The sequence below is a fragment of the Malurus melanocephalus genome, unplaced genomic scaffold (assembly GCF_030028575.1).
Source record: "Malurus melanocephalus ecotype Western Australia unplaced genomic scaffold, MMel_1.1 scaffold_430, whole genome shotgun sequence".
Lineage (NCBI taxonomy): Eukaryota > Metazoa > Chordata > Aves > Passeriformes > Maluridae > Malurus > Malurus melanocephalus.
The window spans coordinates 23269-45973 of NW_026623662.1; the positions used below are offsets into that span (position 1 = coordinate 23269).

General features: G+C 40.1%; 1 protein-coding gene across 1 annotated transcript in view; it reads right to left on the reverse strand.

Moving 5' to 3' along the window:
• Window positions 1–22705, reverse strand: part of LOC130581726 (exocyst complex component 4-like) — a gene marked incomplete at its 3' end in the record, with an annotated part of 51746 nt that overhangs the window by 2457 nt on the left and 26584 nt on the right. The window contains exons 4-6 of the mRNA XM_057379997.1: window positions 11605–11789; window positions 10384–10493; window positions 3004–3247 (exon numbers count right to left, since the gene is read on the reverse strand). Coding sequence (XP_057235980.1) covers window positions 3004–3247; window positions 10384–10493; window positions 11605–11789 — 539 coding nt within the window. The remainder of the gene's footprint in view (window positions 1–3003; window positions 3248–10383; window positions 10494–11604; window positions 11790–22705) is intronic.

Below are 22705 nucleotides of genomic sequence, written 5' to 3' on the forward strand. Positions count from 1 at the left end.
TCAGGGCAATAAAAACTGATTTATCCACACAAGCAGAGCACAAGGAATTYTTTTGGAATTGTTAAATGGCAATTAATGGTTTTATAATCATTGTTAAATGGTTTAATGGTTTTATAATAATTTTAATAATTAAAATAATGAATATGGCAGGTTTTAAACAATACTGGAAAGCTAAAATATCAACTTTTATCAATTGTGCTGCTAATCACGGTTTTAATTCTGTATTTACCACGGTTCTAAATGTTCCACACTGAGACTGCCCTTTCCATCACCCCAGGGTGCTCCAATCCCAATGTCCAGCCTGGCCTTGGGCACTCAAAGGGATCCAGGAATTCTCTGGGAATTCCATCCCAGGCAGGAATTCCCAATTCCCCAGATCCCACCCCAATCTCCCCTTTTCCACTCTGATCCATTCCCTGTGTCCTGTCCCTGCAGCCCTTGGTCCCAGTCCCTCTCCAGCTCTCCTGGAGCCCCTGGAATGTTCTGGAAGCTCTCCCTGGATCCTTCCCTTCTCCAGGGGAACATTCCCAGCTCTCCCAGGCTGGCTCCAGCCCTCTGAACTATTTCACACACAGAATCACAGAATCACAGAATCACAGAATGAAAACAACCTTCAAGATCATCATGTCCAGCCTAACACTTAAAACCTGCTCATCAACCAAACCATGGCATTGAGTGCCACATCCAGGTGCTTTTTTAAATTTTTTTTTTCCATTTTCTTGTGCCCTTGATTAATAAAAAAATCCACTGAATTTAACACACAGATTGAAACAAAACCCAATAAATTGGTGTGGCCATTCCCTTTTCCTCACATTTCAGAACAGCAGCAAATGGTACAGAACTGACACGATGGAAMCAAATTCATTATTCACCACTGAGAAAACACCAATCCAACATCCCAGGACAAATGAGAACTCAGCACGTCCTGGTGCCCCAGGAAAGAACATTTCTGCAGAAYTGAGCTGCCTGAAGAGCTGGCCAGGTCCTATGAAATATTTCTGTGCAATGAGAGAGGTTTTAATTAATTGTTGTGAGGGGTCTCCAAGGGAATGACACCAAAATTTCCCCACGTAGACCATCAGCCTTATCCTCAAAATGGTTGGGGTGGGAAGGGAGTTTTTGGACCATCTGACAGCCCAGTGAAGAGTTCAGCAGTTCAGGCTCAAATCTGGGGTTTTACAGAGCTCTGGTGGAACAGCAGGGCCTCACTGTTCAGATTTATTTTTTCCCTGACAGGAGGAAAGTGTCTGAGCTTTGATTTTAAACTGAAGCTGATTTAAGGGGTGGSTACACCCTTCTAGAGTGTAATTTATTTTTTTTGATACAAATTATTTCAGCTGCTTGCTGCAAATTTCACACGTGATTCAGGGTTTAGAACCAGTTCTAAATATTTCTGTATTCAACAAGAATTCAAGACATTTCCACAGCTCTAGAACAGGAACATCTTCAAGGCTCAGTGTCCTACAGATACCAAACCCTTTCTGTGCCTCACTCAACCCTCTGGGAATGTTGATGTCATTGATCTGATCCAATTTATCAATCCCAACCAGGAGCCACACAATCTCTGATTCATAAAATAAGGATCAAGCAGGAGTTGCTCCCTCTGGGCACCAGAAACCGAAATTCTGCCTCCTGACCCCCTAAAAAAGCTCATTTTCACTGAGGTATCAGCTTTGTAATGCTAAAAATTCCTAAAAAATGTAATTGTTTCCACTAATGAGAGGGATTTAAAAAGGAGATTTTATCAATCTGATGTTGTCCTTGGGAGTGATTTTCCCCTACAAATATTACACAAACTTCACTTTCCTGCCATTAATTCCCTTTGGACAATGATCACAACAAGGTGGAGTATCACAGATTAATATTTCAGCCAGAAGGGATTCCTGCTACAATTTTTTTCTTTCCCAAAGGGCATTTCCAGTGAATTCTGAGCAGCAGCACRAACACAGCTCTGATTTTGCTCCCCCACCTTGCAATTAACCCCACCGGGGCTGCAAAACCATCAGAGGTTTGACCACACATTGGAGATAAAATCAATTCCAGACACCATTTCAAAGCTTTGCACCTGCAGCAGCATCACTGGACTCTGCTGCACTCCATTTGAGATTTTCCCATTTCAAGCTGGATTATCAATTATAATTTTTCTTTTAATTTTTAATTTTTTTTTTAATTTTTTTTTTTAAATTTTTTTGCAGCAATCGAGGGCTGCTCATTTAAAATTCCTCACCTGGGCTGGTTTTCCTGGGACACATTCTCCCCTCTCTGGTACCATCAGCCACCTGAGGGGCTGCAAAACCATCAGAGGTTTGACCAAACATTGCAGATAAAATCAATTCCAGACACCATTTCAAAGCTTTGAATCTGCAGCAGCTTCACTGGACTTTGCTGCACTCCAGTTGAGATTTTCCCATTTCAAAATTATCAATTATAATTTTTTTTAAATTTTTTTGCAGCAATCGAGGGCTGCTCATTGAAAAATCCTCACCTGGGCTGCTTTTCCTGGGACACATTCTCCCCTCTCTGGTAGCCACTGTCAGCCACCTGAGGGGCTGCAAAACCATCAGAGACCACACACTGCAGATAAAATCAATTCCAGACACCATTTCAAAGCTTTGCATCTACAGCAGCGTCACTGGACTTTGCTGCACTCCATTTGAGATTTTCCCATTTCAAAATAATCAATTATGATTTTTTTAAAATTTTTTTGCAGCAATCGAGGGCTGCTCATTGAAAAATCCTCACCTGGGCTGATTTTCCTGGGAAACGTTCTCCCCTCTCTGGAACCCACTGTCAGCCACCTGAGGGGCTGCAAAACCATCAGAGACCACACACTGCAGATAAAATCAATTCCAGACACCATTTCAAAGCTCTGCACCTCCAGCAGCTTCACTGGACTTTGCTGCACTCCATTTGAGATTTTCCCATTTCAAGCTGTATTATCAATTATAATTTTTTTTAAATTTTTTTACACCAATCGAGGGCTGCTCATTAAAAAATCCTCACCTGGGCTGGTTTTCCTGGGACACATTCTCCCCTCTCTGGTAGCCACTGTCAGCCACCTGAGTGGTGGAACGTTTCACGATCTGTTTGAGCTCCTGYTCCAGGCGATCCTGGATGGCTTTCACCGTCTCGGGGATTTTCCTCAGCTTGGCCAACCCTTTGATGAGRATTCCCATGAAAACAGCGCTGTTCTCCTCTGGATCCAGCTCGGGGTCGTCTTTGATTTCCAGAAGGCTCGAGTCTCGCACTGGAATGGATTTCAAGAGGTTAATCCCAGGTTTAAATATTTAAACTCAACATCAGCGCTGACAGAAGCAGCACCAGAGCTCCTCTGGCTTCACAGAACTTCTACCACATGGAGCAGACAGGAAATCAACAAAAAAAAACTGGAAAAACTTGGATTTTTTGGGAAGCAGTGGATATTCCTATTTGTTTGAGGGCTTCCCTACACATAAATACAGCAGCCTGCACACTGGGTTGATTTAGGAATAATTTACAGGGTAAATTCTGAGTTAGGAAATAGAGGAAGTCTGGTATAATTAAGATATTCATTAATGAGAAGGTACAATACCCCTCCAGATCCCCTGAATGTATTTCAAGGAGCTAAAACACTCTCAGTTTCTTCTCAAAAAAAAAACCCTGATCTCAAAAATTTGGGAGTAATTGTTTTTATACACCAATGGAAAAGGTGTAAACATTTAAACTCAAAGTCAGTGCTGACAGAAGCAGCACCAGAGCTCCTCTGGCTTCACCCAACTCCCACCACATGGAGCAGCCAAGGAATCAACAAAAAACTGGGAAAACTTGGATTTTTTGGGAAGCAGTGGATATTTCTGTTTGTTTGGGCACTTCCCTATGCATAAATACAACAGCCTGAATACTGGGTTGATTTAGGAACAGTTCACGGGGTAAATTCTCAGTCAGGAGATAGAGGAAGTCTGGTATAATTCAGGTATTCATTAACAGAAGGTACAATACCCCTCCAAATCCCTTGAATGTGTTTCAAGAAGCTAAATTCCCTTTTTCTTCTAAAAAAAATACTGATCTTAAAAATTTGGGATCAATTAAGAATTTTTTTATACACCAACAGAAAAGGTTTAAACATTTAAAYYCAACGTCAGCGCCGACAGAAGCAGCACGAGAACTCTTCTGGTTTCACTGAACTTCTACCACATGGAACAGCCAAGGAATCAAAAAAAAAAAAAAACTGCAAAAACTTGGATTTTTTGGGAAGCAGTGGGTACTTCTGTGTGTTTGAGGGCTTTCCTACACATAAATACAGTGGGTTGATTTAGGAATAATTTACGGGGTAAATTCTGAGTTAGGAGATAGAGGAAGTCTGGTATAATTAAGATACTCATCAATGAGAAGGTACAATACCCCTCCAAATCCCTTGAATGTGTTTTAAGGAGCTAAAACCCTCTGTTTCTTCTCCCCAAAAAACCAATGATCTTAAAAATTTGGGAGTAATTAAGAATGTTTTGATACACCAATGGAAAAGGTTTAAACATTTAAACCCAACATCAGCGCCAACAGAAGCAGCACGAGAGATCCTCTGGCTTCACCCAACTCCCACCACACTGAGCAGCCAAAGAATCAACAAAAAAACTGGAAAAACTTGATTTTTTTTGGGAAGCATTGGATATTCCTATTTGTTTGAGGGCTTCCCTAGGCATAAATACAGCAGCGTGCACACTGGATTGATTTAGGAATAATTTACGGGGTAAATTCTGAGTTAGGAAATAGAGGAAGTCTGGTATAATTCAGATATTCACCAATGAGAAGGTACAATACCCCTCCAAATCCCTTGAATGTGTTTCAAGGAGCTAAATTCCCTTTTTCTTCTAAAAAAAATACTGATCTTAAAAATTTGGGATCAATTAAGAATGTTTTTATACACCAATGGAAAAGGTTTAAACATTTAAACCCAACATCAGCACCGACAGAAGCAGCACGAGAGCTCTTCTGGTTTCACTGAACTTCTACCACATGGAACAGCCAAGGAATCAACAAAAAAACTGCAAAAACTTGGATTTTTTGGGAAGCAGTGGATATTTCTGTTTGTTTGGGGGCTTCCCCATGCATAAATACAGCAGCCTGAACACTGGGTTGAGTTAGGAACAGTTCACAGGGTAAATTCTGAGTTAGGAGACAGAGGAAATCTGGTATAAATAAGATATTCACCAATGAAAAGGTACAATACCCCTCCAAATCCCTTGAATGTGTTTCAAGGAGCTGAAACCCTCCCAGTTTCTTCCCCCCCCAAAAAATAGTGATTTTAAAAATTTGGGAGTAATTAAGAATATTTTTATACACCGATGGAAAAGGTGGCTGCAGAAACCTACATGGGAAAAGCTGATTATGGAAGGGAGGAAAAGTGAGTTAAATTTAAAAACTAAAAATGAGAATCTTTCCTTGCTGTTTTCTTCACAGGAATTTTCATTACAAACACTATCAAGCTTAAGAGCCCGCTGACGAACTCAGCAAAGCTGACGCTGCCAAAGTGACTGATTGTTTGATTTTATCTTTTTCTGCTTTATTACGTCTGCCAAGGGCTTGATGAAGTTCCTCAAATCTCCCAGCAAGGCTTCTAGAAGGAAAAAGTGAGCAGAATTCATGGAGGATATCACAGACAGGTCCTRAAATCCCGGGGATGGCACAGGGAGAGATCCCATTGCTAAGCGACAGGGGATGGGAAAGCAAAAGATGCTCTGATGTTTTGAGGAGGTTCATTAAGAGACATTTGTTAATTTACAGAGAACACCCAGCAGCAGCAGAAGCGTGGCTCTGTTAAAGGCAGGCTGAAAGGTTTAATAAATAGATTTAAACACTTCTGTGGAGTTGAGTGTCTTGCCATCCTTGGATCCAAATGAAATTCCCAAAGGCTGAGCTCGGGAAAGGTGACAGATGACTGCCATGGTTTTGACTCCTCCACGGATTTTTTTGGTTCAAAACTTCTCCAAGAAGCTGAGGAAATGTCAAAAGAGGCACCAGAAGGATGAAGGGAAGGTGGAAGGAAGGAGGGATGGCACAGCCCAGGGAGCTGCCTGGAACTGGGTTAAAACAAGATCAAGAAAACACAACCCAAGGATGGTAAAAATTCATAAAAAATAATCACAAAAAAGGGTAAAATTCCCCTGCGTGCCAGTTCACACCAACCTCAGGCTCAAACAATCCAGAGGCTGCTTTTTGCAGCAATGGGATCCCAAATTCTGCACCTCTGGCTCAAACTCAGCTCACMTGGTCTCACATTTGAGCCCAGAGCAGCAGGGGAGAGTGAGGTGAGAATGGATCCTGCTCCGGAGCCAGGATGGGAATGTTCCCCTGGAGAAGGGAAGGATCCAGGGAGAGCTTCCAGAACATTCCAGGGGCTCCAGGAGAGCTGGAGAGGGACTGGGGCCAAGGGCTGCAGGGACAGGACACAGGGAATGGATCAGAGTGGAAAAGGGGAGATTGGGGTGGGATCTGGGGAATTGGGAATTCCTGCCTGGGATGGAATTCCCAGAGAATTCCTGGATCCCTGTCCAAGGGCAGGCTGGACATTGGGATTGGAGCACCCTGGGGTGATGGGAGGTGTCCCCATGGCAAGGGTGGCACTGGACGAGCTTTAAAAAAAACATTCCAACTCCAAACCCATCCATGACCCCACAGTGATGAACATCAGGAAGATCAAACAGAATTTTTTTCCCCTCTCACACAACACTTTTCTCAACCAAATTCCACCAAGTTACAGGAAAAGCAACCAGAAACACCCAGAATGGAGAAATTTTTTTTTTAAAAAAAGGCAGCAAAAATGTGAGGATAATATGAAGACTCCAAACCCATCCATGACCCCACAGTGATGAACATCAGGAAGATCAAACAGCATTTTTTTTCCCTCTCACACAACACTTTTCTMAACTAAATTCCACCAAGTTACAGGAAAAGCAACCAGAAACTCCCAGAATGGAGTAATTTTTAAAAAGAGAAAGACAAAATAAGTGAGGATAATATGAAGACATTTCAAACACCGATTGGGATTTGACAATTGGGTGCAAACCTCTTCCAGCTCAAACTCTGCTCCATCCCAGAKCTCTCACCCCATGAGCTGCAGAGCAGTTTGGGGCTGCAGAGAGGTCTCTGCCCACTCTGTTTGTGTCATTTTTTATTCCCCAGAACCCATAGCCAAATCCAGGCACAAACACAGCAACCTTTGGCAACCAGAGCACTGCAAGCAATACAGAAAAAAAGGTTTAAACTATTGTTTTTTTTAAAAAAAAACCTAAATATGTTGTTTTTCWGAGTTCATTGCAGGTATTTCCCTGCCTAAGAGGACAGATCCTCATCCCTTTGCAGGAATCTCATAAATTATTGCTGATATCACCCCGTGAACACCCAGRAGTGAGGAAATGGAGCTGCAGCCCAGTGTGAGCACAGCTTTTAGSAGGAGTAAAAGCAGCAATCTCAGTGCTGAGAGCTCTGCCAGCACACTGAGACCAACACTCTCCCCTTCTCAAAAGAGCAAAGCCATTTCCCAGCACCCCAAACAGTTGGGATATTGATTTATATCTCCTAAAAACAGGAGCAGAGTGAGCAGATTGATCTGGGGGAGCTCTGGCTGTTGGATAAAACAGTGGGAAAACCTGGTTTTGGTGTTTTTCCTGCACATTGTGCCTCTTAAACCCCTGGGCAGTTTTGGGAAATCTGTAGGATCTGCCAAAATCCCAGCTCTAGGTAACTGAGGATGTTTTTCCTTTGAGCCTTTCACACTTCAAAAATCCTTTTCTGCCATTTAATGTCACCAAGAAATGGTAAACAAATCTGTGATTTTGGGACCACACACGGGAACAACTTATGAAATTATACAGAAAGAGCAATTATGGGTTACTTTCCTGGTTTTCACCACAGGAATTTAAAATCTCCTCAATTTTCCCTTTTCTTCCCCCAGATACGTATCCAGATTTTAAGAAAAATGATAAAGACCAATCACCCAGCTGGGTCAAATCCTTGGGTGAGATTAATAAAAAAAAAGAATTTTTTTGAGGATTTATTGAGCAYGTTTGAAGCAGAATCAGCTGTGACAACGAAGTGGCACGATGGCATTTTTGAGATTCACCTTCAAAAATGGMCAATCCAAGCTCTGGATCCTGCAGGGATTTTGCAGGTTGAAAGAAATCCCTGATTCTTGCAGAAACAGATTCAGGAGCAATTCCTACATGTGACTTTAGAACCAACACYCTGCCTGGCCCTAAAAGCTCCATTTTTCTCCTAACACTGAAAAAAACCCAAAAGATCACTGAAATAAATGATCAAAAATTGACATATGCCACCTGTAACAGTATTTATTGTCATTCACAGCTCATCTGCCAGATTTGTAAGAAATGTTGTCCCGAATTTCTCAGGAAAGGGCTCTGCTGTTTTTGAGTTCCAGGAAGAGCAGGGAACCTCCCCAAAGTCTCTTCAGAGCACAGAAAGTTCCAGCAGAGAAACAGAAATGAAAAGAAATGAAAAGCTGATTTATTTCTCTGAACTGGAGCTAAGTGAAGGTGTTCCTGGTGAGCTGCCACRTCCCCAATCCTCAGGTGAGCATCASCGAGGGCTTTGTTTGTTTTCAGTGCAACAGGAACAGCTTTAATTTCCTTTTAAAGATTCTATGGCATGAGGGAACGTCTCCTCTGGGAAAGGAGAGTGGGAAAGACTCCAAATTTTGGTGTTTTCATGGGTTGGGATGGATGAGTCARTGCTTTCAAATGACACCAATTAATATGCACAGCCACTGCAGCTCATCAAGGAAAAAACTCAAGATTTGAAGTGAATTTAAGGGATTCAAGGCAGAAAAACTTTTGTTGTGCAGCCACGGAAGTTTGAGATTTTCTGGTAGCTCTGAAATCCTGGAAAAGGCGACTTTTAAATGAAATTACACAGGGAAAAATCTGTATAAGCACTTGAAGCAAAACCATCTGCGTGTTTTATGCTGATCAAATGTTTTCTGTTTGAATTGACATCTCTGCCAGGCTGAGGGACACTCGGCCAGCACTTGAATGGTACAGAGCACGAGGAGCAGCCAAAGAAGAGAATTTCTGGTTTGAAATTCTTGAATTCTTCTTGCTTTGGGTGTGAGGARCAAGAAGAGATCTGCAAAAACGAGACCATGAGGTGCATCTCCTCTGTTCTCTATCAGCTCCATGACTTCAGAGTTTTTAGGTTTTTTACTATGCAGARGACCAATATTTTAGGGGGGAAAAATTGCACACACTCTATAAATCAGTGAAAAAGGAGAATTTTAACATTTAGAGGGGTTGGAACAGGATGATGTTTCACACCAAACCATTCTGTTTCCAGCGTGAGAGTGGAATTTGAGGTTTTGTGGATTATTTCCTCAGACCCCCAAAATCCTGTGATTTTTTGCAAGAAAAATGAACTGAACTTCTCACTGATAACCAAGCAGGACAGGAATTCTGAAGTTTTTCCCTTGGAATTTTCATACGGTTCTTCTCTTCCAGGTTTTGATGGCCAAAGCTTCCAAATCTCAAAGTTTGAGACTCCTCAGAAACCTCCAGGAAACAAAAAATCAGCCCCAGGCTCCAWGAGCAGCCAGAGCTGCAGAATAAAACCCCTCCAGGAGCAAAAGATAAGAGCAAYCAGATAGAAAAATCTCTGGAGGCAAATGTGACAAAACCAGAAACAAAAGGACAAAAGAATTAATAAAGCGGAAGAGAGAAGATCCTGAGCATTTGAGGAATATTGAAACAGGTTTGAAAGGGGGGAAGAGGCTGGAGGTCACTTCTGTATTATTCATCAAGGACTAAATCCCATTTATTTATCTCCTGAAACAATTCCAAAATTAATTTTTCCTTCTTTGCAGCGTTCCAAAGGCTCAAAAAGCACCAGGGAAGGAGTTTTCTTTGGTGTTCATGGAGGAACACAAGGAAAAGATCAACTCCAGATTATTTCTGTGTAGGGACAGAGCTTTAGACAAAGGAAAAGGAAAAGGTTTGACCTTTTGGCTCCAGCACAACAAAAAATTTCAGTCATTTCTGCCCAAAGCTGTAAATAATTATTTACTGCTGTAAAGGCAGTAAATTATGCTGGGGAAACCTTCACAGAGAATGAACCCACCACAAATCTCTGCTGCTCAAGGTATGGAGAACACAATGGAGGTGAGAACAGGCCCAGAAAACCAAAGGTGTTTAAGCTGGTGGGGGTTAGGACAGGGAAAAACTGATTTTCCAGAAGAAAAAAGCAAATTCTGTCCCCTGGACATCATATTTTATGATCTGCACAAATCACTGCCCAAATTTCTGTTCCCTCCCCGAGCCATGAGAAAGGGAGGATTTGCCTCCTCCTGCTCCAGCAAAATCAGCTGAAGATCTCCAAATTCGTGTGGATGGTTTAAATACTCACTGCTGGAGCTTCCAGGAGTGCTGAACTGGGAAGTCTCAAGGAATTTCCGAGGTGTGGATAAATTGGTGACGTCCATCAGAGGCACAGGAGAGGCRTCCTTCACCAGGGAGCTGCGGGAAGGGAAGGAATTAAAGCCAACAGTTGGTGATGATTTAAAATCTTCATTCATGATGAATTTATTCCTTGCGTTTTCAGCCTAAGGAATAGATATTTCTATTTTCCTGCCTTTTGTCAGCTTCTTAATCCTCCAGATTTCTTTATTCCCACTGGAAACTCCCATCTTTTCCCTGCCCTTCAATTCCTGTTCTGAGCACACCCACGTGCATCCCTTCCCAAATGAACCTCTTTACTCTGAAATTAAAGATTTTCCACTTGGCCATTTTTATCATAAATACCCGTTGTGTGAGCTGCCAAAAATGTGCCACACTGTCCCAGCTGCTGGATGTGGCAGGGGGACACAGGAAAGATAATTTTTAGGAGAAAAAAAATGGAGAAGGCTCCTATAACAGAGCTCAGGATGTTTGTTTAGAGGTGAAAAAGTTCCTGAAAACTGGAAAAACCAAGGGTTAGGCTGAGGATTCTGCTTAAGATCCACCCAAATCACAGAGCCACCTCTCAAATATCCACAATGAGCAACAGGGAACGTRAAAAAATTATATTCTTTCTTTCCTTCCCTCCAACAACTCTTATTGGTCTCAGAATTAGGAAAATCAGGAAAAAATAACTTGTAATTAAATTAAATTAAGTTAAAAATAGCTTGTAATTGAATTTCCACTGTCCAAAGGCACAAAGAAGGTAAGAAGTTTTAACATCTCCAAAACACCTTGGAAACACAAAAAAAGCCAAGACACTTGAGCTCAGAGATTTGAATATTGTGGCTTCCATCTCGTAGCTTGATGGTTGCTTGGGAAGCTTTTAAAACTTGAGTTTTGGATGAGTTTTGGACATTTAAAACTAGAAAATGAGGTTTTTTTCCCTGCCCTGAGCCTCATGATCGTGATTGGAAGAAAAGGACAATAACATCAGAGAAGGATATACAGAAAGGAATTGATGATGAACTGTGGGAAGCAGCAAAACCTCAACAGAATCATGGAGAAAAGCGAAAAAACACAAAAAGGTTGGAAAGTGCTCAACAAATTTGAGTTTTTCTGCTCTCCAGAGCTCAAGCTTGAGGGATTTTCATGCAAGAAATGCAAGAGGGATGAGGGAATGCCGTCCCACCCGAGGCGGGCRCGCTCCTTGCCGCGCTGCCCCACGCGGTTGGTGGATTTGATGTAGAGGTGGCGGTGCAGTTCGTCGATCAGCACCAAGTGCAGGTTCATCTTTTTGCTGTGCAGCTCCAGTCTCAGGTCACTCAGCCCCTCCACCTGCAGCAGGGGCCCCTCCAGGGAGTCCACGGCGGAAACCTGCGGGGGAACACGCGGGACGAGCGTTAAATATCGATTTATTCAAGTGGCGCCATTGATTTATTCAAATCTCGCCAAAAATTCACCCAGATCTCACCAAAAATTCACTCGACTCTTGCCAAAACGTCACCCAACTCTCGTCATTGATTTCTTCAAATCTCACCAAAAATTCATTCAACTCTTGTCATTCATTCACTCAACTCTCATCATTGGTTTATTCAAATCTCGCCAAAAATTCATTCAATTCTCGTCATCCATTCACTCAACTCTCATCATTGGTTTATTCAAAACTCGCCAAAAATTCACCCAGATCTCACCAAAAATTCACTCAACTCTTGCCAAAACTTCACCCAACTCTCGTCATTGATTTCTTCAAATCTCACCAAAAATTCATTCAACTCTTGTCATTCATTCACTCAACTCTTACTATCAATTTATTCAAATCTCATCATCAATTCGCCCAACTCTCACCAAAAATTCATTCAACTCTCGCCAGTCATTCACTCAACTCTCATCATTGATTTCTTCAAATCTCGCCAAAAATTCATTCAACTCTCGCCATTCATTCACTCAACTCTTGCTGTCAATTTATTCAAATCTCATCATCAATTACCCAACACGCACCAAAAATTCATTCAACTCTTGCCATTCATTCACTCAACTCTTGCTGTCAATTTATTCAAATCTCATCATCAATTCACCCAACTCTCACCAAAAATTCATTCAACTCTCACCATTCATTCACTCAACTCTCATCATTGGTTTATTCAAATCTCGCCAAAAATTCATTCAACTCTCACCATTCATTCATTCAACTCTTGCTATCAATTTATTCAAATCTCATCATCAATTACCCAACTCTCACCATCAATTCACTCAACCCTCACCAAAAATTCACCAAACTGTGACCAAAAATTCACTCAACTCTCGTCATCGTTTTATTCAAATCTAACCAAAAATGCACCCAGATCTCACCAAAAATTCACCAAACTCTCGCCATCAATTTATTCAAATCTCGTCATCAATTCACCAATTCTCACCATTGATTGACTCAACTCTTGCCATCGATTCACCCAACTGTCACCAAAAATTCACCCAACTCTTGCTATCAATTTATTCAAATCTTTTCATCAATTCACCAACTCTCACCATTGATTCACCCAACTCTCACTATTGATTCACTCAACTCTCACCAAAAATTCACTCAATTCTTGCCATTGAAACATCCAACTCTCCTCAAAAATTCACCCAACTCTTGCAAAAAACTTCATCCAACTCTCACCATTGATTCACCCAATTCTCGCCATCAATTTATTCAAATCGCACCAAAAATTCACTTAATTCTTGCCAAAAATTCACCCAATTCTCGCCAAAAATTCACCCAACTCTCACAAAAAATTCACCCAACCCTCACCAAAAATTCACCAAATTCTTACCAAAAATTTACTCAACTCTCACCAAAAATTCACCCAACTCTCACCATCAATTTATTCAAATCTCCTCATCAATTCACCAACTTTCACCATCGATTGACTCAACTCTCGCCATCCAGTCACTCAACTCTCACCAAAAATTCACCAAACTGTCACCAAAAATTCACTCAACTCTCGTCATCCTTTCACTCAACTCTCACCATCCCTTCACTCAACTCTCGTCATCGGTTAATTCAAATCTTGCCAAAAATTCACCCAGATCTCACCAAAAATTCACCCATCTTTTGCTATCAATTTATTCAAATCTTGCCAAAAATTCACCCAGATCTCACCAAAAATTCACCCATCTTTTGCTATCAATTTATTCAAATCTTGCCAAAAATTCACCCAGATCTCACCAAAAATTCACCCATCTTTTGCTATCAATTTATTCAAATCTTGCCAAAAATTCACCCAGATCTCACCAAAAATTCACCCATCTTTTGCTATCAATTTATTCAAATCTTGTCATCAATTCACCAACTCTCACCATCGATTGACTCAACTCTTGGCATCGATTCACTCAACTCTCACCAAAAATTCACCCAACTCTCACCAAAAATTCACCATTTCTTGTCAAAAATTCACCCAACTCTCATAAAAAATTCACCCAACTCTCACCAAAAATTCACTCAACTCTCCCTAATAATTCACTCAACTCTTGCAATTTTCCTCTTGTTTTAGGGCTGTCTGAATACCAGGATGATTCCGTCCTTAAAACCTTTCTAAAGCAGAAAATCTTTAGTATTTCTTCCTTTCTAGTCCTAAACGAAATATGCAGAAGGGACCAACATCCAGATAATTCAGATTTAATGCACAGCCTTCAAATGGTTTGAGCATGTGGGTAAAGGAAGTTAGTGAAAGCTCYATTTATTGAATTAATTAATCAATTTATTCATTAAATAAAAATCAAAGCATAGTTTATCCCCAAATAAGWGGATTATTAAGTAAGAAAGTGTTAGAAGAAGACAGTGACAATGATGTTTGATGGTTGYTATCCTTTCCATTACAGAAACACCAAAAAAAAATTATTCCAAATTCTATAAATGAGGAGAAAATTGTTTAAATTTAATTTTTTTTTAATTCATGACTGGAAAAGCTTTCAAGACCTCATCTTTTAGGTTGCACAAGGGTTGTGCCCTGTGGCTACACCATTTTAATATCTGAAATAATGCCCTGCTGACATCCCATGAGAACTAAAAGTGTAATTATTATCATTATTATTATTATTATTATTATTATTATTATTATTATTATTAGTGTTATTATTTATTATAATACAGATGACGCTTAAGGGAATAAAAAGGTTTTAATTTGAACTATAATGGGATCTCAAGTGCAACAACTCGATGGAAAATGTACAAAACGCTGGAAAACACACACTGTGTACAGCACAGATACAAGTTTTATAGATTTTACAAATTAGTGTACTTATTTAGAATTTTTTAATAAGAAATTTAATAAATAAAGTAATGTCTTTTTATTTTATAGCATTTTTTTGGGGATAAGGTTAGAGTTTAGTTTATGTAATATTTTAGAGAGAAGGTTTTAATTTTCGGGTTTAAGCTGACTTCTTACTGGGGATGTTTGGCCCTTTTGTTGAGCAGAATTTTTAACTAAATTGGAATATTAGGTTACAAGAATTATAAGTATTATAATTCTATTATACTTATATTATTATTATTTAATATAATATATATTATAATATTATAATAATATATTATAATAATATAATCTTATAAGTATCTAGGCTAAGGATATAGGGACACATAAAGATTTACGTAAAGACATTTAGAAATGTCTAAAAGGGTATATAAAATGTAGAAAAGGGTCTGTAAAATATATTAAAGGGTCTATAAAATATATTAAAGGGCCTATAAAATATATTAAAGGGTCTATAAAAAGGAAAGGCAAAAATTCTTGGGCATCATTAGGAGGATCCTAATTCCCTTTTCGATCCTAAAAACAAATGTTGGTAAAACACAAACAGGGACAAAACCCACCAGAAATGAAAAATCAGTGCCTAAAAGCAACATTTTCACCGTGCAACCCCCTCCCAGTTTAGGGGATTTCTATTTAACAGAGATTTCCAGTTCCTAAATAAATAGGAGTTAATTAGGAAAATATTAATTAGGAAAATATTATTCAGAATAAATATTATTGGGAATAAATATTTATTCCTAAATAAATAATGGCATCTCTCTGCCATTAATTAGGAAAATATTATTAGGAATAAATATTTTTAGGAATAAATATTATTAGGAATAAATATTATTAGGAATAAATATTTATTCCTAAATAAATAATGGCATCTCTCTGCAGCTTCCAGACTCTCAGAGCTGATGTTGTAGGAAACTGGAAATAGTGTGTTTGGTGTGCAGAGGTTTGAAATCAAATTTAAAAATCTATTCCTTGCTAAGTGAGGCTGCTGTCAGTGAAATAAGACATTGGGCTGCAGTTTCAGGATCTGGGCTCAGAACAAACCTGTCAGGSAAATATTAAAAATTAAAAGCAGAGAGGCCTGAGCAGCAGGAAATATTAACTCTGCTGAAAGAACATCCATCACCAGGGGATTCCTCTGCTGGCCTCCAGAAAAAAAAAAAAAACTGGAATATCCATGGGGCAGCCAGGCTTTTAAAATTAATTTTTCAATCTTCTCCCCTGACACACGACACTGTCCATCCTCTTTGTTGCCGTTTGGGAAGAGTTAGGGAAGTTTGGCCATGACACATGACAAAACCACCCCGAAGATGAAGGAAAAATCGAACTTCCTTCTCCTCAAAGAGAGCAGACACACGTGGGAAGCTCTGGCAGAATGGAAGTGTTAATTCCTCTCTTTTTCAGAGGAGCTGTCCCCCAAATTTCCCAATTCCAAAGGCCCCCGGTTGCTCCAGGCATTKTTGGCTGCCCCGGAAGCTGCAGAAAAATCCCCTCAAAACAARGAGCAGGAACAACATTTGTCACACGGAGAAATCAAAAGATGAAAAAGAGCCAGAGAAAAAGTGAAATCAAGAGCAAAGTGATGTTGAAAAAATTCCGAGACATCAGGAAAAGTTTCCTCTGAAAYGCAAAAAACGGGAATTTCAATTTCCCATTCAGATCTTTCAGCTCTGGTTTTGTCTTTCCAGTTCCTCAAGGGTTCATTGCTCACCAAAATAATTATTAAGGTCAAAATACAGCTCTCCAAAATAATTATTAAGGCTAAAATACAGCTCTCAAGCACATAGTTTAAATTTTAAAAAATGGAATAATCAACCATTTATTATATTCATGTTCATGGAAGTCAAAGGAAGGTCTCCAGTTTAGAAGGCAATAAATAAATTTTAAAAATATAAATAAAAAATATAAATATAAAATATAACTATAAATAAATTATATAAATAAAATATAAATATAAAAACACAAACCAAGCATTTTTCCTATCTGCAGTTTTGCTTGCAGAAAGGTGATTTCGCTCCTGGCAACAAAGCGGCACCAAAGATTATATTCCAAAATGAAAAATATGAGATGAAAACCTTTGTGTGCTGGATAAACCAACCCAGAACAAAACAAGAAACCAAAAGGAAGCAAAGATGCCAATAAAAAAATGCACAAAATTAAATATCCACCAAAGGCAGATCACCAGTGGCTGAAGTTTTACATGAATCTTTTTAGAAATGAGTTTTAGAAGAAACTTTTGAGAAGTTTTTAGAAATGAGTTTTAGAAGAAACTTTTGAGAAGTTTTAAAAAGGAGTTTTTGAGGAAACTTTTGAGAGGTTTTTAGAAATGAGTTTTTGAGGAAACTTGAGAAAGTTTTTAGAAATGAATTTTTGAAGACATTTTTGAGACATTTTTAGAAATGAGTTTTTGAAGACACTTCTGAGAGGTTTTTAGAAATGAGTTTTTGAAGAAACTTTCGAGGACTTTTTAGAAATGAGTTTTAGAAGAAACTTTCGAGGACTTTTTAGAAATGAGTTTTAGAAGAAACTTTCTAGAAGTTTTCAGAAATGAGTTTTTGAAGAAACTTTCTAGAAGTTTTTAGAAATGAGTTTTTGAGGAAACTTTTGAGAAGCTTTTAGAAATGAGTTTTAGAAGAAACTTTTGAGTTTTTAGAAATGAATTTCTGAAGAAACATCTAAGAAATTTTTAGAAAGGAGTTTTTGAAGAAATTTTGAGAAGTGTTTAGAAATGAGTTTTTGAAGAAACTTTCAAAAGTTTTTAGAAATGGATTTTAGAAGAAACTTTCGAGAAGCTTTTAGAAATGAGTTTTTGAAGCAACTTTCCAGTTTTCAGAAATGAGTTTTAGAAGAAACTTTTGATTTAGAAATGAGTTTTAGAAGGAACTTTCTAGAAGTTTTTAGAAATTAGTTTTTGAAGAAACTTCCGAGAAGTTTTTAGAAATGAGTTATAGAAGGAACCTTCTATAAGTTTTTCGAAATGAGTTTTTGAAGAGACTTTCAAAAGTTTTTAGAAATGAGTTTTAGAAGAAGCCTTTTGGACTTTTTGCCCCCGCTGAGCTCCTAACACACCAAAACTTGGATTCTGCAGGAGATGCCCATCAGCTTTCCCACGTGGTGGGTTTTTAAACTCCCATCACCTGCTGGAAAGGATGAAAAGATGTGGAATTGGATAAAGAAGGGAAGAATTATCCTGCAAGACTCCAGTTAATAWTGAAAATGGAAAAGCAGCCTGGGAAAACCTGAAAATGAGATGTACAGAAGTTCAAAAGTCCAGAAATGGCACCTGAAGATCCTTCCAGGCTCTTTTCTCCCCACACACAGCTCAGTTAAACAGAAATTAGTGATTTTTGTTTTTCTGAAGGGGAATCGTGGTGTTGTGTAGGACAAAGATAATCAGAGCTAAGAGAGCTCCCCCATGTGATGCTTTTGGCAGAGTTTGGGGTGCAGAGAGGAGCCACAGCAACACAAAACAGCTGGAAARGGAATCACCAACAAATAAATTATTAATTCTTTTGGAAAAACTGCTTTCCAATAAACAAACTGTACCGAAAGAATGGGCAGTGCCACCAGAACCTTTTCAAATTCTTTAATTCAGCACTCTCCCACTGAAAGCAGCTCATGAACACACAATAACTGTAATTTAGCCAAACTCTAATTAAAATATCAGCCTGGATTACCGCAGAATTTGGATTAGATAATCCAAGAGTTATTTGTGAGGTTTAAATCTTTTTATCTCTGTGTTTCACAGCACCTACGACAAGCAAAGACCCCTTAGGAAATTGAAAAGAGATGAAATCAGCGCAAAAAAAAAGAGCTGCACTTTGTATAAACTCCAAATTGGGAGTTTATAGAAAATAACCGCGGCAGCAGCAGCACGAGGCAGCTTTTTTAAAGGTCACAGGCACTTCAGAGCAAGGCTTAATTGCCTGCAAAAGAAAACACAGCTAAACACTTGCTCAGTGCACCAGGCAGTTGGGAAGGGTTTAATTTAGAATTTTATAACAAATGAGAAGTTAAGCGCTAACAAGGCATTTGTCAAAATTCCTTCTTGCCCGATTTCAGTCAAAGTTTTCTGAGYTTCTCATGGTAGAAGTGAAAAATGAAATCTGTTTATTCCCTCAAAGGTTCTGCTGAACCACCACGGGCCTGGAAGGGAGAAAGGAGGAAGTGAAAGCTCTCAATTGAAGGATTTTTTTTTTTTCAAGAGGGGAAAAATGCAGAATAATGATAGAATTATGAATTCATAGAATGGTTTGGGATGGAAGGGAGCTTGAAATTCATCCAGTGCCACCCCCACCATGGCAGGGACCTTCCACCACCCCAGGGTGCTCCAATCCCAATGTCCAGCCTGGACACTGCCAGGGATCCAGGAATTCTCTGGGAATTCCATCCCAGCTCCTCCCCACCCTCCCAGCCAGGAATTCCTTCTGAAATTACGATTAYTCAGCCTAGAAAACCAAATCCTTTCAGGCTGGGAAACCAGCCTGTTGTGAATTTAGACAACAGATATGAAAACACGGGCAAACAACAGAGAAAGGTTAAAAGAAAACGACGTGGAGGGTCAGAATTGGAGATAAAAATAAAAGTCAAGCCGTACACAAACACAACCTGACAAAAGGAAAAAAGCTGAGCCCTCGGAATGAAAGAGTAAATAAATAAACAACAACCCAGAAGGTTCCAGCTGCCTCGCCGGCRAATACAACAATGCTGACATTTAAAAGAAGAATTGATCTGCTGCTTTTACAAGGGACTCACTTTCACAAGGTACGGGGAGGGAAAATGATGGGAAAATAAGTGTAGGCAGATCTAAACAAGCAGGTCACTGAATTCCACTGGCACCGGAGTGCAGGAGATAAGGAGCGAGCCTGAAAACTCTGCTGAAAACAGGGAAAGGCTTCACACTGCAGCTTTGGGGAGTTGGAACTGGGCAGAGACACAACACCCACAAATGGTGACCCTTCTATTCCCTGGGAGGGTGGGGAGGGGCTGGGATGGAATTCCCAGAGAATTCCTGGATCCCTGGCAGTGTCCAGGCTGGACATTGGGATTGGAGCACCCTGGGGTGGTGGAAGGTCCCTGCCAAGGTTGGGGGTGGCACTGGATGATTTTTAAGCTCCTTCCATCCCAAACCATTCTATGATTTCATAAATCTATCATTATTCTGGATTTTTTCCTTTCTTGAAAAAAAAAAAAAAAAATCCAGTTCTTGCCCATGGAGTGGATGATCCTGAAGGTCCCTTCCAGCCCAAATCCTCAACCCAAGAGCTGCAGAGGGAATCGGCGAGAGGCAGAATGGCAGCGAGAAACATTCCCAGGTGCCACCAAATTCCTGTGGCACCCAATTCCTGTGGCGCCCGATTCCTGTGGCACCCAATGCCTGTGCCACCAAATTCCTGCACCACCCAATTTCTGTGTCACACAATTCACGAGTCACTAAGCTCCTGTGCCACCAAACTTCTGTGCCACCAAATTCCTGTGGCACCCAATTCCTGTGGCACTGAATTTTCTGCCACCCAATTCCTGCACCACCAAATTCCTGTGCCACTGAATTCCTGCACCACCCAATTTCTGCATCACCCTATTTCTGTGACACCCAATTCCTTTGCCACCCAATTCCCATGTCACCAAATTTCTCTGCCACCCAATTTCTGTGGCACCCAATTCCTGTGCCACCCAATTTCTGTGGCACCCAATTTCCTGTGCCACTCAATTTCTGTGGCACCCAATTTCCTGCGCCACTCAATTTCTGTGGCACCCAATTTCTGTGCCATCGAATTTCTCCATCACCAAATTCCTCTGCCACCCAATTTCTGCACCACCAAATTCCTGTGCCACTGAATTCCTGCACCACCCCATTTCCATGCCACTCAATTTCTGTGGCACCAAATTTCTCTGCCACCAAACTCCTGCACCACCAAATTCCTGTGCCACTGAATTCCTGCATCATCCAATTCCTGTGTGACACAATTCCTGTGCCACCCAATTCCTCTGTCACCCAATTCCTGTGGCACCCACTGTCTCGGCACAGGAGCTGTGACAGATTGAGCAAAAGCCACGGAAAAAGCAATTTGAGAAAAGGGAGGGGAATAAAACTGTGGGACTCAAATTGTACCTGGAGAGCAGGGAAAAAACGTTTACTTCAGTGGGATTTGTTCTCTTTCTTCCCCCACCTCAAAACCCGAATCACTCCTAAGTTTATTGGCAATAAAATAAAAAAGGAGCTCCTGAATTTAAATCTGCAAAATTCCCCCATTTTCGATGGGCAATGCAGGGAACCACAGAACAGTTGGAATCACAGAATAACACCCAAAAACCAGAAAATTGTGAAACACCTGGAACCTCCACTGCTGGAAAAAAATCAATGAGTACCTGATTAAAACTGCTTTACCTTGCATTTTTATCTTTTAATTCCAAGTTTTATCAAGGCTGTGTTTAATCTCTGAATTTGTTTTTAGTGTTTTGTTGGCAAGGCAAATCGGGATGAAGCAGAAAAGCCCTCCAAAAAATGGGATGCATGGAAAACTTGGGTGTAAAATCAGAAATCTGAAGGTTGGGCATCGTCTGCCACCAAATTGCCACAAGTGTGAGGGGGTGTCAAGACAAAGAAGTGGATTTGAATTATTGAAGATGAACTCTTGATTTAAAAACCACCCTGATGATGCTAAAGAAGGGAGATTTCAGTGAAAATCGTGGAAAGGAGAAAAAGTACCCAGAACATGAGGATTCAAGAGGAGCTGAGGATAATCTGGGGGTTGATAACACGATGGAAACTCAGAGAAAGGAAAAAACTGCTCCCTTTTTGTTCAACTTTAAAAATTCTGCAAGAATAAATGAGTAAAAAGCAAACAAAGAGCTGGAAAAGATGGTGATGGCTCCTTTGAAATATTTTGGGAAGAGATGAGCTCCCTCCCATTTGTGGCATGAAAGGATTTGTGACCAAATGATGCACAGAAAAGCGGGGGATGACACAGATGACTGAAGCTGAGAGGGGAAATGGTTTGGAAGATCACTTTGAAAGATTTTAAGCCCCACACACACAAAAAAAAAAAAGGGAAAAAGTGCTCAGTTTGCAGGAAAACAGCTCATCCTGGGACAAACCCTCTCTGCAAACTGATCTGACAGGAAAATGTACAAACASAACCAGGGTGAAAGGGTGATTTTGGGCAAACCTGCTCCAAAACACCTCAACACGAAGGACAAACAGCTTTTATTTCTCCTGAAGTGTTCCAAAGGCAATGACCAAACACTGTTTTCCCTCGGCAAACTTTTAAATATTTATAAAATTATGTTCCTCGYTCGCTGTCCTTTCCTCCAGCTACAGAAATTTCCTTCTTTTGCATTTGCCTCAGTCACCCATCAATCATTCTCTTCCTCCTCCACTCGCTGTAATTCATCAATGTCTTTCGAGCAACAAAGTGCTGGAACCAAAARTGGTGCTGGAGGAAGAGAAGGACTAAAAACAAGAGTTTATCCAACTGCTCACTTGGACACGAACACAAATTCTGCAATTTCTACAGCAGCACGGACAAATGACTTCCCTGAAATGGCAGAATTATCCATTGGCACCACAGAATTACCCAGGACTTTTTTCCATTCATTTCTCATTTCCATTTTCATCCCAAATGTTTYGAATGCTTCAGTAAAAGTTAAATTTGTGACACCTTTCCACCAGCTTTAAAGCTGCATTTTTTAAATGATTCCGTCAGATTTATCTGGATTATTTTGTAGTTTCCATAACTCCTCTTCAATGTTTTTTCATGGTGTTTGTTGCAATGTTTYGCTGGGGATAAAATTCAGTTTTACACCCCAGAGTTTCAAAAAGAATTCCTGAAAAGATCAGCAATTCCTGGAAAAGCTTTCTCAGTACTCAAACTGTGCTCCACCTTGATTCCAGCCTGATTTCTTAATTAATAAACTTCCATCAGCTCGATGAAGGGTTGGGATTAGCAGAAGAAAGAGCCCCCTGGTGATGCTCTGGAGAGGCATCGCTGCTCCTCGGGGCAC